The following is a 17107-nucleotide window of genomic DNA, read 5'->3' as shown; positions in this document are numbered from 1 at the left end:
GTTTTTATTGATTTGATTTTTATCACCCTACTGTGTATTACTCTTATAGCATTAGTCAACAACACCCTTATTAATTAATTATTTAATTTCATATACTGAATATATATACTATGGATGGGAGGAGATGGTATTTAATCTAAAATGAAACTCCACGTCAAAAGCTAGCAAATTCATAGGCCACTTACTTGGCATATGATGACATGGGGTTTGGGTGTAACATAGTGCTGTGTCAAGTGGATGCAATTAATCCAAAATCACTGGCCAATCCTCACTCACCAGTCACGACAAAGCAAGAGAAAGAGAAAGCTTGTGAGAGTGAGTGATAGTGACACAAACACAGGGTCTTGGTCACCACTGTGATCCTTCGTTTCTTATGAATGAATTTTAATTAATTTTGCACTCTCGTTGCCTCCATCATTTGAGTACTCGCCAACTTATTGGTCCAATCCTTTGCCCTTTCTAGTTGCCCACGTTTTTTTTTATTATTTCTTTGACGCACGTGCCTATATCAATAATACATTCTTACTGTTTTCATTCTTTTAATATGTTAATAATAAGTGTTGGATCATTTTATATAACAAAGATATATAACTTCCTCTTGTCCAATCCACCCATTACATGATTAAAAAAAAAATTAGTTCCATATCATGTTAAATATTAAAAATCGAATCTGGTTTCTTGATTAAAAAACAATTTGCATTAACAATTAATTTTGGTGTATTATATATTTTCAAATTAAGATGTTATTTATTTTGTTACATATATTTAATCAATGAGATCTCTTATATCATAGATAAAATTATTTTGTGAAAGAAAAAAATTAAGATTTTACTAATAAATGTATTTAAAGATATCATCAAAATAAATTAATAAAAATATTAAAATTTAAAAAAGTACTAAAAGTAAAATAACTTCTTTTTAGGCTATAGCGTATAGGTCCGCCCTTTAATAGTACAATTCAATAACATTAAAAATAGATATCCAAAGACATCCTCCTTGACCAATAATTCCATCTCCACCTTTATTATAATTTATTTATGGATCTTTGGTTATCATGTTTCCTTCTTTTCAATGAGTATATATAAAGGAGGCAAGTCCCCAAGTATTTTGTTCAAAGCATACCATAGGCACATAAGAAGAAGAGAGAAAACATATCTGAACTTAATTGGTGTCTGCATTAAGATCCACCAAGAGATGGATTTTGATTATTCATCTTTCTTCCAGTACCAAAACCTCAACACTAATAACTCCTTTCTAAATTCCTGTGTTTCTTCTTCAGAACCATTCCCTTGGGAAGACTTTCTTCTCTTCGATGAAGAAAACACCACCCTTAATCCCTTCAGCAACTCACAATCACAAATCAAGGAATCATCCTCAGATTCCAACTCTTCAGGCTCTTTGGTCAGCACTGAGTCACAAGAAGTGTCCTCCAACTTAAGTCATCATGCTGATCAAGTACTGATCAAGGAAACAACACAACCACCAAAGGAAAGTAACAAAGAGAAAAGACCCTTCAGAGGAGTGAGGAGAAGGCCATGGGGGAAGTTTGCTGCGGAAATAAGAGACTCCACAAGAAATGGGGTTAGGGTGTGGATAGGAACATTTGACACAGCTGAGGCAGCAGCACTAGCTTATGACCAAGCAGCTTTGTCCACGAGAGGTTCCATGGCAGTGCTGAATTTCCCTGAAGAAGTGGTGAGGGAATCACTCAAAGACATGAACAACAAGACATCATGGGAAGATGGTTCCTCTCCAGTGTTGGCACTCAAGAGGAAACACACCATGAGAAGAAAGTCCAAAACTTGTAACAAAAAGACCAAAAGGGACCATGGAAAAGGGTTAGAGAACATGGTTTCACAAAGTGTGCTTGTGTTGGAGGATTTGGGTTCTGAATACTTGGAACAACTTCTCAGCTTGACTTCTTCTGATGCTGAACTCATTTGCTAGTTAATTACTTTAGTTCATTGATTAATTCCTGCTGTTGAATCTTGTTCATTAATTAGTTTTAACGTTAATTCTTCATGACTTGGTAAATTTGTCCTTGGCATTCGGATCCGTCACTTTTCATCATCTATCCTCTCTTGCTGATATGTTTTTTTCTGGTGTGGTTATAATGTAATGAGAAAGGAGAATAATTGAAGAGTCCAATTGTACAAACAAAATGCCATCAAGAAAGATATATATTTTTTTCTTCTTTCAAATAATAGATGTTGAATTGTCCATGGTACCATGCTTTGTTGTATTCGATGGGGCTCTTTAAAAAGGGGATAGGGAAAGGAGATGGTGATGACTGTACTATTATATATATATATATATATTCTCTTTAATCAAAACTTTGTAAATAAAATGTCGTAGAATTAATAATTGGTCAAATAATTCTTGTACAATAGAATAATGTATGCACAGATTTGTTGGATATTTTGTATATTATAATAGTTTTGATGAGAATGAGTCTCGTAACGAGGACGTCGAGGAGTAATAAACAATGTATTTTTTAAATTGAAATATTTCTTTTATTTAGAAATACGTGGGATAGATTTTCATTTTGCTGGTTAGTTCTAATAAAAGTTTGACTTGCTTAATTTGTTTTACTTTTTCAAATCTTATCTACTATAAAAGTCAAATTTCCTTTTCTGTGAGGCTCCCTTTCTTTAACCATTTACCTCTCTCTTTATACATGCATCTTTTTCTTTCCCTTCACCTTTTCCTCATCCGTGATCTGAAACTAAGTTGATGTGATTTAATTATTTGTTATTTTCTCATTCGTTTTAAAAGTGCCATTGTATTTTACAAAAAACAAAAAACAAAACTCACAATCTTAAAAGTTACCAATGTAATAAGGTGAATAGATATTTAAAAATAATGTTATCACATGTATCAAGGTATAACAATTTTACCCTAACTTTTAGGTTCAAATCATCCCATGCAAGTGATGAGTGTATTCTAATAAAACTATATTAAATTATTAAATCATATATATTTATAAGAGAGTTGCTACGGTACCCTTAAAGATGGAGGAGTTTCAATACATTTTTCTATGTAAACTTATAAAAAAATTTAAAAAAATTAATTTAATTATAAAATGAATAATCTAAATTATACTTATAAAATAAAAAATAAGATAAAATTATAGAGATTAAAATTATAAGTTTTCAATAATATTATAAAATATTAAAAAAAAAGAAAAAAATTAATAAATAGTAGAAATAAAAAGTTATCAAAATTACAATATAGAAATTCAAAAATTTAAGACAAAAAGACAAAAAATATACTTAAAAAATTATTAAAATTAAAATATAAAAATTCAAAGATTTTAAGTGAAAAGATAAAAATATACTTAAAAAATTATTAAAATTAAACTATTTAAATATATAATAATATTATTACAAATAAATTAGAATATCTAAAATAAAAATAAAATAACTAAATAATTTAAAATTTGAAAGAATAAAATATCATAAATATTATTTAAATAAATTACTAAAAATATAAAATATAAAAAACTGTACCGGTACCCTCTCAAATAAGATGGGTACCATAAAATTTCTCTATTTATAAATGTATATCAATGTTTGAGATATTCTTTTTATCTAATTTATTTTAATAGCCTATTATGGATAGGATTTGACCTTAATTTATAAAACACAAACATGGATATGATAAAAATAAAAAATAAAAATATTTTAGCATTTATACCAAAATTTGGGTTTAATATGTATAAAGTTTAAAATTTGTTTCTCCCTAATTATTTTTCAAAGGTGAACACTTTCTGAACCTACCTGTGTTATATATATAATAAATACTTACACGCCACATTTGACTCGCTTATATGAGTTGAAAGTCCTTTAAATTTAATGATTTTTTTGATTAAAAAAATTATAAACAAAATAAGAATTTACTTTTATTAGAAAAAGAAAAAAAATCAAAAATTAAATTTTAGACAGAACTTAGATTTCACATATTTATAGAATTCAAAAATGTATTTAAGAACACATAAAATTTGAACATGTAAAAGAATTACAAGATTCAACATAGCGGTAAAAAAAGTTATGATAATATATATAAACTCTTAAATTTAAACTTTATTATTGATATTGTAATTTTTATATAAATAAAATAAATAGAAAGGTAACGGATCAAAATAATCCCACTTTCTACAAAATCAAATTGAATATATAGAAGTAGATCAATACTATAAACAAGTATTTTAAAAAATGCTTTAGAGCATTTAAATTTACAAGCTATCAGACACGATTTTATTTATTTATTATTGTTTGAAAATAAAGATGAAGGTGCCTTGCACCGTGGAACTATGTTCTTTTGTCAAAAATTTAGCTTCACTGAGAATTTAACTCCTTACATATAGGATGTTATAGGATGTTAGAAGATTTCTGATGGGGTTGCTTATAAGCAATCCCCTATGCCACATCACTGTCAAATTAGTTCTGGTCTACTTTATAGGTTGCTTAAATTTTAGCAGAATTGCTTGTAGAAGCAACTCTGCTAAAATTTAAGCAATCCATAAAGTGGGTTAGAACTGATTTGGCAGTAATGTGACATAGGAGGTTGCTTATAAGCAACTCCATTGCAAATGCTCTTAGTTTGAAAATAATTTTCCGACTTTATGGTGATGTGTGATGTGTCAACTTAATTTATTTGCCTCTAATATTTTTTACGTTATTTCTCGTTTATGCCATAAATGAATCGAATCGCCTCACCAAACCCTCCTCGAGTCAAATTCAACAATTTTGTGCCATACACCTACACTTTATAAATAGGAATCTTTCCAGAAGCAATATTGGTCTTTTGTAGTTTCCAATCCATATTTATTCAAACAACATTTTCTATAGAAGTAACCATTTTTTAAAAGACACCGATGGAAAGACATGCAGAAGGGGAATTCAGTGCAACTAAAAATAATAAAAGAAAAGAGAGAAAATCATACCCCAATTATATTAGTATTATATTCCAGCAAATTAATTATGAAAGAATATATCATCGTAATAATTTTATAATTTCCATATATTTTACTAGATGCAATCATATTCGAGTTAGATATCATTGTTATGAGTGACAAAATTTTCTATCCAAGTACACTTAATTAAAAGTGGGTTGGATGAAGTATGTTTGCTCAATAAAATGGTCCAAAAATTTTTTGTCCCGCATTTGTCTTTTGAAACTTTCGGATAAACAGACTGATTCATGGTCTAAGACATAATAATAATAAAAAAAAATTGTCACTTTCAAGGAAAAAAAATGTTTTCTTTCTTTTTTAAGTTATGGAAACATGAGGAAAAAAAAAGAGAGAGAAAGAAATACATTAAAAAATAAGAAACATAAAACATTTATAACAACATCAAACATCTTAAATAAAAAAATTAAGATTTTAATATATCAATATTTGTACATTCTAATAAAAATATTAAAGTCTGTGTCTTAAAATATTTAATGTTTAAATATATTAATCAAATATTAAAATATTAATATCTTAAAAACAAATACAAAAATTAAATAGGTTAGTCTGCAAATTTTGTAGATTAAGCCTACAAAGTTCATAAACTTTATAGGTTAAGTCAAAATTTTAAGCCTACAAAGTTCATGAACTTTATAGGTTGAGTCAAAACTTTGTTATTATGACCATAAAAATTAAAAAAAGATGGATACATATTTGTATAAACTGTGGAATGGATTAATAGATTAGTTCATAGATCTTGACCCGTAAATCCACCTCTATATTTAACAAATTGTTTCATAAACAAGTTGTTTCATAAAAATATTTCACTTCTATAAGTATATTTCATGAATGGCATCACAATACTCAAATACAAAAAGGTTTTCATGTGTAATTCTCTTGTAATGAAATAACTAAGTATTAAGAGATTAAAAAAATGTCCATAACTTTATTTTTCTTGTAGTGTAATTCTATTGCGTATTACAGAAGTTTCTTTTAAATATTCATAAGAGTTATGTAAGGTTATGTTCTATACATATATAGATTCTAAACCAACTATTTTCTAAATTTAAAATTTGAGTCTAACCTGTAAAAATAAGTCCCTTAATATTATTTTACAAGCCTATACAATAATAATATTTTTTTATATTATTTATATTTTCTTTGGTAAGATAACATTTACTGATCAAAAAATGTGTATATATATAAGAAATAATAATAATAATAATAATAATTAAAAAATAAATAAATAGGAAAACCTTTAAATTTAAAAGGCTTTTTTTTATTAACTTAATGTTTAACATTTTTTAACTAAATAAGTTTTAGAAATATGTTTGAAGTTATTTAATAAATAAACTTGGACATGACATAAGTTTATTGTGAATTAAATTATAGATCCCAAACAAACAGTTCTGTTAGGTAAAAATCACATATATTAGAAGTTTTTTTTTTTTAATTTATAAACACCTATTTTTTTTTTTTTATACATTGTTAACATCAAGTTAAAATTGACATTTTTAGTGCACATATAAATATTAGAGGTCTTCAACCACTATATATGGTGGAAGGGGGTGGGTGCTAGAATGAAGAGACTGAGTGCTGGAGCAAGGAGAGCTTGTGAAGTGGTTTCTGAAAAGTTACATGAGATTGGAAACAAAATACAAGGGTATTTAAGAAGAAGAAAAAAAGGAGCATATATATTAATTAATTAAAGCAGGTGTAATTATCAAAAGCAGGTGTAAAAAGACCATGTTGCTTAAGTACAGTATAGCCCAAGATTCCTTTCATCGCTGTTCTTATTTGGGCCGTGAATTTGGGCTTTTGTTTCACCTGCTTTTACTACTGTTTGGGTTTATGTTTGTTTAATAACATACTTAGGCCCGTTAAACTATTTAATTACGTAGGCTTCTTTCACGTCTACAATGGTTGCACTGAAATTGAAATCTATATGATTTCTTTGATAGAATTTTAAATATTTCCCACTAGGTTAATCTTAATGATTTTTCATAATAACCAAGTATATTGTGACTGTCATATTTTTTTATTAACATATTTGGCGACCAAAAATTTTAATTGCTAAATGGCATTTTTTTATAGGGATTAATTAATTAGTAAGTAATGACTCATCATGTGACTTATAAATGAGTGAAGTAAGCGAAAAGATTATTGATGTATATGCATGTAGCACGTTGTACTCTAAATTCAAGCTAAATTGAATTGAGCTTAGAAGGTGAGATATATTGTTCTAGTCTGTTTTAAGGTAACTAGTGTTATTATTTCTCAATAAAAGAATACACGTTTGGATGTAAATATATGATTCAGAAAAATCTTTCAACGGTATAAAATTAATTCTACGAAATAAATCTTCATAAAAATCGGCACTTAGCATGTTGAAAACTTTTGGTATCTAACAAAAATTCAAAACCCCATTAGATCAATTGCCAATGTGATATATTCATGTATGCATGTAGTAAATGTCGTCATAGGTTAAAGAAAAGTTAATAAATAGGTAAAAAAAGAACATTTTTACTAAATAATTTTATTATTAATTTTTTATGTTAGAAACGATAAAACAAAACAATAATTTTTTTTAAACGATATTATTCAATTGTGTTTGGAAATTCATTTAAAATATTATTCTCTTCATTTTATATTAAGTGTCGTACTAAGTTATTTTATACAGATCTATAAAAACTAATAAAATAGATGCAAGATAATAATAATTTTACAAAATTAATCTTATGGTTAATTAATCTTCTTCACTAGAAATAATACAATACAATAACCACTTTCTAAAGAGTATTATTAAAAATATAAATATAAAAAAATAATTAAAATCATATTTAAAAGGTAACATGACACTTATTTTATAACTTATTTTTTCTTCTAATACAACATTAATTATAAGATTGAGTACATATAAATTAACGAATGTTCACACATGTCAAGCAACAACAAACTAAGAAAAAACTGTACTCTCACGGTTCATTTTTATTTGTCACTTTTTTAATAAAATTTTGTTTTTATTTATTTGTTATTTTTAAATTTTAAGACAATATTAATTGTAACTTTTTTTATCAATTATACCCTTATAAGTTATATCTCACCTAATTTTTAATTAATTTATACATGACAACTAATATATTTTTATTACAAAATAAAAAATGAAAGAGAGTATGATAAAAAAAACATTAAAATAATTCTATATTATTATGTGTTTTTGACTTTTGTTAAACAACCTTAAACAACTATTATAAAAAAAATAAAAATAAAGGTAGTAACTTTTTCTGTCAATAATCATTTGTCTCATTCAAATGGTTATCGAAAACACTTATACTTTGTTTGGAAAGGGAAAGGAAACAGGGAAAATGAGAAGAAATAAGTGAGAAATGATATGAATCGAAATAGAATAAAAATTGTGTTTAGTAGGAAGAAATTGGGTTAAAAATAGAGAAAAATTTGTATTTTATATAGTTAAAAACTTGTGTAAAAATAAATAATTTAAACACTTACATTTTACCCTTTGTTTCTCTTTTTGACATGTAGTATTTGATTTATTTTCTAATATAACTAGTATATTATTATATATAATTAAAATTTATAATAAATTATATATAAAAAATATTATACTTGAATATATAAATTATATTTAAAATTCATATAAATAAATATTATAAATTATATAAATTATATTTAAAAATATTAAAATATAATTTATAAATAATTATAATAAATAAGATGAATAAGATAAGAGATTAAAATATTCTTACAAATTTTTTCATCAAGAAAAAATTTCCTAAAAACATTCTTATATAAAATAATTGTTCTTATTTAATATATATATATATATATATATATATTTCAAGTCCTTCCTTGGGAAAAGGGGAATTGCCTTGGGCTCATCGCTGGTATGGGCTCAAAATTAAAAAAGCAGGTCTAATTTTTCAAATAAAAAAATGCCTCTTTATTAATGTTAGCTTTTTAGTTGAAGAGGATTAGTAATAGAATTAATATCTATACATTGTCAGTGTAAAATTTTTCACATTGCCAACTAATCATATCTTTTAAATTATTTTATTTTATTTTTATTTGATTAAATAAGCAAATAACATGACATTATTAAAAAATATTATTGATTGCCAGTATAAAAAAGTTTTACACCGGTAGTTATGGATGATTAACTCTTAGTATTATATTCTTTAACACACCCCTTTTAACATACTTAATCTTATTGGTTATAATTTATAGATAACTACAAAATGAGGATAGAGGGAGAGAGAGTAACGTTAAATAGGACGTAAAATTCATCCAATTTTGTGTTGTACAATAAGTTTCAACCAATTAAAGAATATGTTTAAGAGAATGTATTAAAATGTGTATTGATAGCATTTTTTTTAGTTCTTTTGTTCAAATTTTTAATTAATTAAGCACAAATTCTAAATTTTGAATAGATTAAACATTTATTTTTTCTAAAACATTAAAGAAACTTTTATTATATAAATTTGTGATAACAATACAATTTTTTCCTATAAAAAAAGACAAAAAACATAAGGATTACTTTTTTTGCATACTGAATCATAAGAAATTCTTATGATATTATGTTTTTTTTTTTCTTTAGCTAATGCAATGTGAAAATTTTAGAAAACATATTTTGTTGATGAAAAAAATAAAATAAGGATTTTTCAAAAGAAAAAAAAAAATACATATTTTTAAAGATTTGTTAAAATCTTGTTCATATCATGTAAAAAATGTATTATTTTTATTAAAGTTACATGTTTATTTTTTTAATATAATACATTTAATTTTAGAAATACTTATATGTGAGGGGTCTTTATTTATTATATTGTTCTAAGTCCACAAAATGTCAGGATCGACCCTAGTTGATTTATATTGTAGTTACAATTTTTTTTATTGATAATTTATTTTAAAATGTTAAAAATTAATTCATAAATAATTATAATAAATAAAAAACCAAATTAGATATGAAGTTTAAAGAATCCGGAAAAACCATCTAGTCAAATAAAAGTATTTAAAAATACTCTTGTGCAAGATAGTCATTTATGTTTTTTTATATATAGAATTGATTTATTAACATAATCAATTATACTAATTGTGTGGAGAAAAGATAGACACTAAAAAGGAGAAGTTGAATAGTGTTAATAAAAAAACTCAAACATTTTCTTAAATAGTGAAGTATTATCTCAAATTTAGTAGCACAGATGAAAAAATAAGAAAGAATAACACAAGGTATTTTTATATTAATTTGTCTCAACCATCTAAATTACATCCAGTTCTTGACTAATCCGATCAAGTTCGATTATCTTTATAAAGCTACAAATAGTCTTTCACAAGCTACTATTGGCTCAACCTAAGTATCATTTGATTTATCTCTTTAAGCAATTGCCCAAGTATTCTTTGAACACAACCTTTCCAAGTTTCAAACAATCAAGTATTCTTGTAACATAAAGCCTCTCCAAACTTCAAAGCAATAATACTAAGTTAAAGTTGGGTAAGATAACAATATTGTTTCACTTTACAACTAAATAAGTATAGGGCTTATTAACAAAAAGAATGAATCTAATTTTACAATGTGTTCTTTATGATGGTTCTTATTCTTTATGAAATATAAGACTTCTTTTTATAGGTGTTTCCTAAAGATGACTATTGCAAATCCTTGAGCATCTCTCACATGCTTGCTTAGTCTATCTTCATCTTTGTTTCTTGTGGGAAAAAGTGATCTTTGGTACATTAAATGCTTGCATTAAATATGTTTTACCAAATTATCATTTTCTGATCAAGGAAGCTACTTATCACTTTTTAGGTACCAAACGAGTGGAGGCATGCGTGTATTAGGTTAAAGTGGCTTTTTTTAGGAATTCCATGATTTATGGGATTTGCTTGTCCTTTTTTGCCACAAAGTGTTTTGTTTTTTGTTATTTGTGAGTGTAACGTAGTGAGGATATTTTTGAGTTTAGTTGACTCTAGAGAGAGAATAGTATATAAGGGTTTCTCTGAGAAGGGAACTTCATAAGTTCATTCTCAAAGAAACTAGAGAGAAGTTTTAGAGAGAAGGATTCTAGGTCCGTGAGCTTTTTTCTCTCTCAAATTTTTCTGGTTGATTCTTCTTCTTCTCTAGATCACTAACTTATTCTGTCTTCTCTTGGAATTCAGGCTAGGAAGCTTGATTTTGAAGGATTGAAGTTCAGGAGTCGAGCTCGGAGGAAAGTTTTTCTTCTTCCCAAATTCTTGTTTGTTCGGAGCCAATCTTCAGGTGAGGAAAGCTAGAATGTACGTGGTTTGGCTGCATGGGAGTTTAGGAATCCCATTGATGTATGGAATTCGAGAAGAAGTGGTTGAATTGGGTGATTTCCTCATTTTTGGGGTTTTGGGAAAAATGGGGTTTTTGACAATTTTGATGTATTGATTAGTTGCATGTTGAATTTGAACTCGTTTTTGAGTTGTAAGGAGTCTATATGTTGCATTTCTTGGATTGCATGTGGTTGAAGTTTCTGATTTTCATGTTTTGAAGGAATTTTTGAGGTTTTTGGAGGTTTCTGGTTGAATTTTAGCCGGGCACATTTTATCTGCGCCATGCTTGTATTCATCAAAAGCAGTTTCTGGATGAATTCACGCCGGGCCAGAGATGGCTGAGCCGTGAGTGAGTGTGCTTTCAGAATTTGACTTTATGGTCTTCAGGAAAGTGGTATCTTTGGATATTAGCTTTTCAATGGCGTTGGAATCACCTAAAAAGGAGGTCTATAACTCCAGATATGGCTGTTTTAGTGAAGAGGGGTCAAGCTACCAGCATTGGTTATAGCTGTTGCGGTTTTTAGAATTTTTAACAAGGTAGATGAAGAAATTAGGACTTGGTGTCTTCATGAGAGTTGTAGGAAATCTTCTTATCTTTCATATGGGATAAGGATGAGAATGGTAGGAGTATTATAACTCCTGATACGCTATTTTATGCAAAGGTTTCCATTTTACAAGAAGTGATTTGGTTAAGTTGAAAGTTGTTTTAGGTGCTTAGGTTGATTGGTGTTGTTTGAGTGGGTAAGTTGGCATGATAGATTGGTTGTAAACATGTAGTATGAGTTGTGATATGTGATGAAAATTTTGTGTGTTGATAATATATGATTAAATATTGATTAATGATGTTGTTGGTGATGCTTTTGTGATGAAGATGAGATGTAAATGAGATGCATGTTGTAGTTGAGTTGTGAAGTTGTGTAGTTGTGTATATGTGCTAAATGAGTTGTGATAAATAGAAATGTGTTGAATATGTGATATGTTGTTAAAGTTGCTATATGTTATGTGTGGACTATTTATATGTTGTGAAATATGAGGAGATGATCTAGTTAAAAGTTGTGAAGTGCATGATGATAATATTGTGAGTTATGAGAAGCATGATGTGAAGTGTGTAGATATGTTGAGATTTATATAGAAGTTATTAGTAGACTGTGTTGCTAAGTTGTTAGAGGAGAGTTGTATGTTTCTATAAAGTTGTATGTTGTGCCATGTGTTGAAATGATATTACTTTATGATGATTGAGTTGCAAATTCTAAGTTAAGCTAATAAGTTGTTGAGTTGATTGTGTTGTTTGAAGTTGAAATGAGTTGATCATTGAGTTGATGAGATGATAAGGATGTTGTTCAAGTTGAAGTTTATTGAGATGATGCGATGAAACCTGTGATGATGAGTTGTTGATCACTAGGACTAGGGGAGATGTTTTAGAAGTTTCTCATCCCATTGTGTGAATTGAGAGTGTTGTGGTGCTCTAAGAGCCCAATTTGTTGAAAACCCTCCTTGGGAAGTTATCCCTTGGAGTGGACATTGTGTTGTTCTCCTCTAGGACCTAGTTGGTCCCATCTGTGGGCAAGGTCGAGGCACACGTGTACAAAGCGACCATGGCATAGGGGCCAGGTCGAGCTATACCGATTACAAACGCCAAATTTGAGTAAAGTACGAAGTCGGGGACTTAGTTTCTAATCGAGTATCGGAGGGTTGTAGTATTTGGGAGATAGTCGGTAGGCTAATCCCATAGGTGGCTTAGTTGAGCTAGCTAATGTCGTGGTAGGCCTAAACCCAATTGTTCTATCTTGACATAGTACTATACTTCCTTGTTTAAGTGACAAAGTCTGAGAAACCGTTATTGTGACACCCTTACTACCCCAACACATATATCGTAATAATGTAATTAAATTAAGGAAATAAATTTTTTCAACATATTGGTAAAAGAGTTCACATAAAAACCTTCACAAATGATCTTCAATGTCCAACATGAATAAAATTTGGAAAATAAAATATAAGAGTTTACAACTTGTTTTCAAGAATAATAATTACAACTCCAAATTCATATAAAAATTCCATATCCTAGAAATTCTCTGCCCCGATGTCACAATACCAGAGCACACCCACAATTCAATAGTTAACATTCTAGATGTCACTCAAAGCCGGATCTTCGTCACCTAAAATATCCACAAATTGTACGGTGAGAAAAGAAAACATCTATATGTAAAGAACACAAGGAAAAACACAACATAATCTTATCATAACTCATCAATTAATAAAGTCTTTACAAGCATATCCATACATTCTATTTCTATCAATCATGCATCATATTCACATCACAATTTCACAATCACACCAATCTATCACAAATCTTGCAATTAACACTATGTCAATGGTCACGCCACCTCAAGGTCGTGCCACTCTAGACATAAGTGATACTGTGGAAGAACGTATGTAAAGGATTTTGATGATACCAAAGAAATTGTAGAAAACAAGAGGTCAAGTTAAAGCAAGGTGATCAAGAAACAAGAATCTCAAAGTATTTTAGATAAGTCTTGTCAACCTAGCTTTATATGTAAAAATAAATCTTTAGAAATATTGCATAAGATTCTTGGCCATTTAAAATAAAGAATTTCAAAAAAACCCAAATATAATCTTTTATATTAATAAGGTTTTGAAAATAAAGGTTTTCTATATTTTAAGTTTTTATAAGGTAATTATTGTTTTTAACAGTATGGTAATCGATTACCAGTACATGTAATCGATTACCAGAGAATGAAACTCATATGATTCAAAATTTACTTATTAAAACGTGTTCTGGTAATCGATTACCAATTCCATGTAATCGATTACCAGAAGATAAAAATTTTGAAATTTGAATTTAAATTTTACAACGTTTCAAACATTTTGAAATTAAACCGTTGTAATCGATTACCAAGTCTTGTAATCGATTACCAGAGCCTATTTTCTGAAAAATTTTAGAAAGTCACAACTCTTCACGAAAAGTCATGACCTATGAAACAATCATCTATAAATACCAATAATTTTTCAGAAAAAGGTTACGAACTCAATTGTGAAAAATTATCTTTACATATCACTTAGCCAAAACAATTGCAAATATTATCAAAAGAGTTCTACTAGATCAACAAAGTGTAAAATCCATTCTTCTAAAGAGAGTTTTTCTACTTCATTCATTTCATCTATTGATCTGTAAAGGAGAAAATGCTGTTCTCCTTGGTGGTCTGTGATTCTCAACACAAGGAAAGGGAATTCCTAAGTGTTGGAGAATTTGAGTCTTGTAAAGGTTACAAGCATAGTAAAAAATCTCAAGTGGGAGACTTGAGCACTGGATGTAGGCAAGGTTGGCCGAACCAGTATAAAATCAAGTTTGCAATTCTCTTTCCCTATACTTTTAATTTTGATTGTGAAGTTTTTGCATCATTACATTCAATTTGTTTATGATATTGAATTTATAAGAAAGAAGTTAGAAAAACTTAAAAAGAGAAGAAAAATTAGATAACTTAATTCACCCCCCCCTCTTAAGTTATACAAGGCTACTTGACTAACAGATACGTATTAAATGCATCACGCATCCCACACTATGCCAGGGGAATGCCATCCCTGTAGCATCACTTACCCAGGATCGTCTCATCCCTGGTCATATGTGTGAGGAACCACAATCACATCACAATCACAATCATCACAAATCTTACTATGTCAAGGTCACGCTACCCTTTTACAGCCTAGGATCGTGCTTAACATAACACTGTGTCAAGGTCACGCTACCCTTTTAGCAACCAAGGGTCGTGCTCACCCCTGACATAACACTGTGCCAACGTCACGCTACCATTTTTAGCAGCCTAGGGTCGTGCTCACCCCTGTCATCAGTACGAGGATCCACAATCACATCTCATTCACTTCCACACATCTCATTTCATAACTCAAATTCCATATTACATACAGATAAGTCCACACAATACAATGATTCACATACTCATCAAGCAATTCACCATGAATACACATCTATAACAATAATATAATAATATTTATAAATTAATATAAAACTCAATAAATTCACCAATTTAATACAATATTAAATCAAATAGTAAAACCCCCAATTTTTCCAAAACCTAACTCACAGGAACTTTTCTACAATTTCGTTCTCTCTCCCAGATCATCATTTTCACAAATTAAATATATATTTCTAATCTTCAATATATACAGAATCTAATGGGATCATCAATTTCTCAAACATAAATAATTATAAAATTACCCATAATTCTAAGGGACTCTTTCTCTACCCAATTCTCTCATGTAACTCTGCATACAAATAGTCCTTTTTTCCCCCATACCTCGATAAGTAGTAGTTGAAACTAGAGCAGGATCTGGCTGGTCTCCTCCTCTAGGTTCCCCTCGGTCTTCAGGGAATGTAGAAGGAAAAGAAGTCAGAATTGAAAAAAGTTAGAAGTAAAAGGTGTGCTTTTTAGGAGTGCTAGAGTGCTTTATTTATAGGCATCAGGAGTGGTCGGAACGGCCTGTTTCAAATCCAGAACGGCCCGTTCTAGAATATTACGTTATGTGTAAAGTTCACAACTGTGACACCCTTACTACCCCAACACATATATTGTAATAATGAAAACTTAACAAAAACAATTTTCAATTTCGGTAAAAGGGTTCACATGAGAATCTTCAAAATTGTTCTTCAATAACCACAACGATAAAAATGAAACGTGAGAGTTTACAAATGATTTTCAAAAATAATATTTACAATTCTAATTCCATATAACAATCTATGTCCTAAAGAAAATCCTCTGCCCCGATGTCACAATATCAGAGCATAACCACAACTCAACCGTTAGAATTCTAGATGTCACTCGTAGCCGGATCTTCCTCACCTAAAATATCCACAAATCGCACGGTGAGAAAAGAAAACATCTATATATATAGCACATAAGAAAACACAACATATTATCTCATTATAACTTAATATTCATAAATATTTCAACATATCGTATTTCAATCAATCATACATCGTCATCACGTCATAATTCTCAATCACACCAATCATCACAAATCTTGCACTTCACACTATGCCAAGGTCACGCTACCCATTTAACAATCTCAGGCTGTGCTCACCCCTGATATAACACTGTGTCAAGGTCACGTTATCCCTATCCCAGGGCCGTGCTCACCCTTGACATGTTAACCAAGGTCACGATACCCACGTAACAATCCAGAGCCGTGCTCACCCCTGACATGTTAACCAAGGTCACGATACTCATGTAACAATCCAGAGCCGTGCTCACCCCTGATATAACACTGTGCCAAGGTCACGTTATCCCTAACCTAGGGCCGTGCTCACCCCTGACATGTTAACCAAGGTCACGATACTCATGTAACAATCTCGGGCCGTGCTCACCCCTGGTCATAGGTGTGAAGAACCACAATCACATCTCATTCACATTCACATCCACATCCACATCCACATCCACATCCACATCTCAATTTCACAATACACACACAATCCACACAAAATGGTGATTCACATACCCCTCAAGTAATTCATCATCTAGATCATCAAATAATATAACAATAACATTCATAAACTAATATAACAAACAACAGAATTATCAATTTAATATAATTTTAACGTAAACAGTAAAATCTCCAATTGTTCCAAAACCTAACTCACAGACACTTTTCTACAATTTCGTTCTCCCTCTCAGATCATCATTCTTACAAATTATTAGCATATCTATAATCCTCAACACATACAGAATCTAATGGGATCCTCAATTTCTCAAACAGAAATCATCCAATTTTTCACAACCTAACTTACAGGCACTTTTCTATAATTTCGTTCTCTCT

At 29.2% G+C, this 17107-nt stretch overlaps 1 protein-coding gene across 1 annotated transcript; it reads left to right on the top strand.

Moving 5' to 3' along the window:
* The first annotated feature begins 1064 nt into the window (after positions 1-1064).
* Positions 1065-2421, top strand: LOC109817080 (ethylene-responsive transcription factor 15). Its single transcript, XM_020382274.3, has one exon. It carries the CDS (start codon positions 1072-1074, stop codon positions 1945-1947), a length of 876 nt encoding a protein of 291 aa, XP_020237863.2. The 5' UTR covers positions 1065-1071; the 3' UTR covers positions 1948-2421.
* Positions 2422-17107: the final 14686 nt, after the last annotated feature.

Source organism: Cajanus cajan, chromosome 7 (assembly GCF_000230855.2).
Source record: "Cajanus cajan strain Asha chromosome 7, NIPB_CcT2T_4, whole genome shotgun sequence".
Lineage (NCBI taxonomy): Eukaryota > Viridiplantae > Streptophyta > Magnoliopsida > Fabales > Fabaceae > Cajanus > Cajanus cajan.
This window is presented reverse-complemented; position numbering and strand designations above follow the sequence as displayed.

Bases quoted from the DNA above. Each gene is read 5' to 3' on its own strand.
- LOC109817080 (XM_020382274.3), top strand. From the start codon at position 1,072: ATGAGTATATATAAAGGAGGCAAGTCCCCAAGTATTTTGTTCAAAGCA.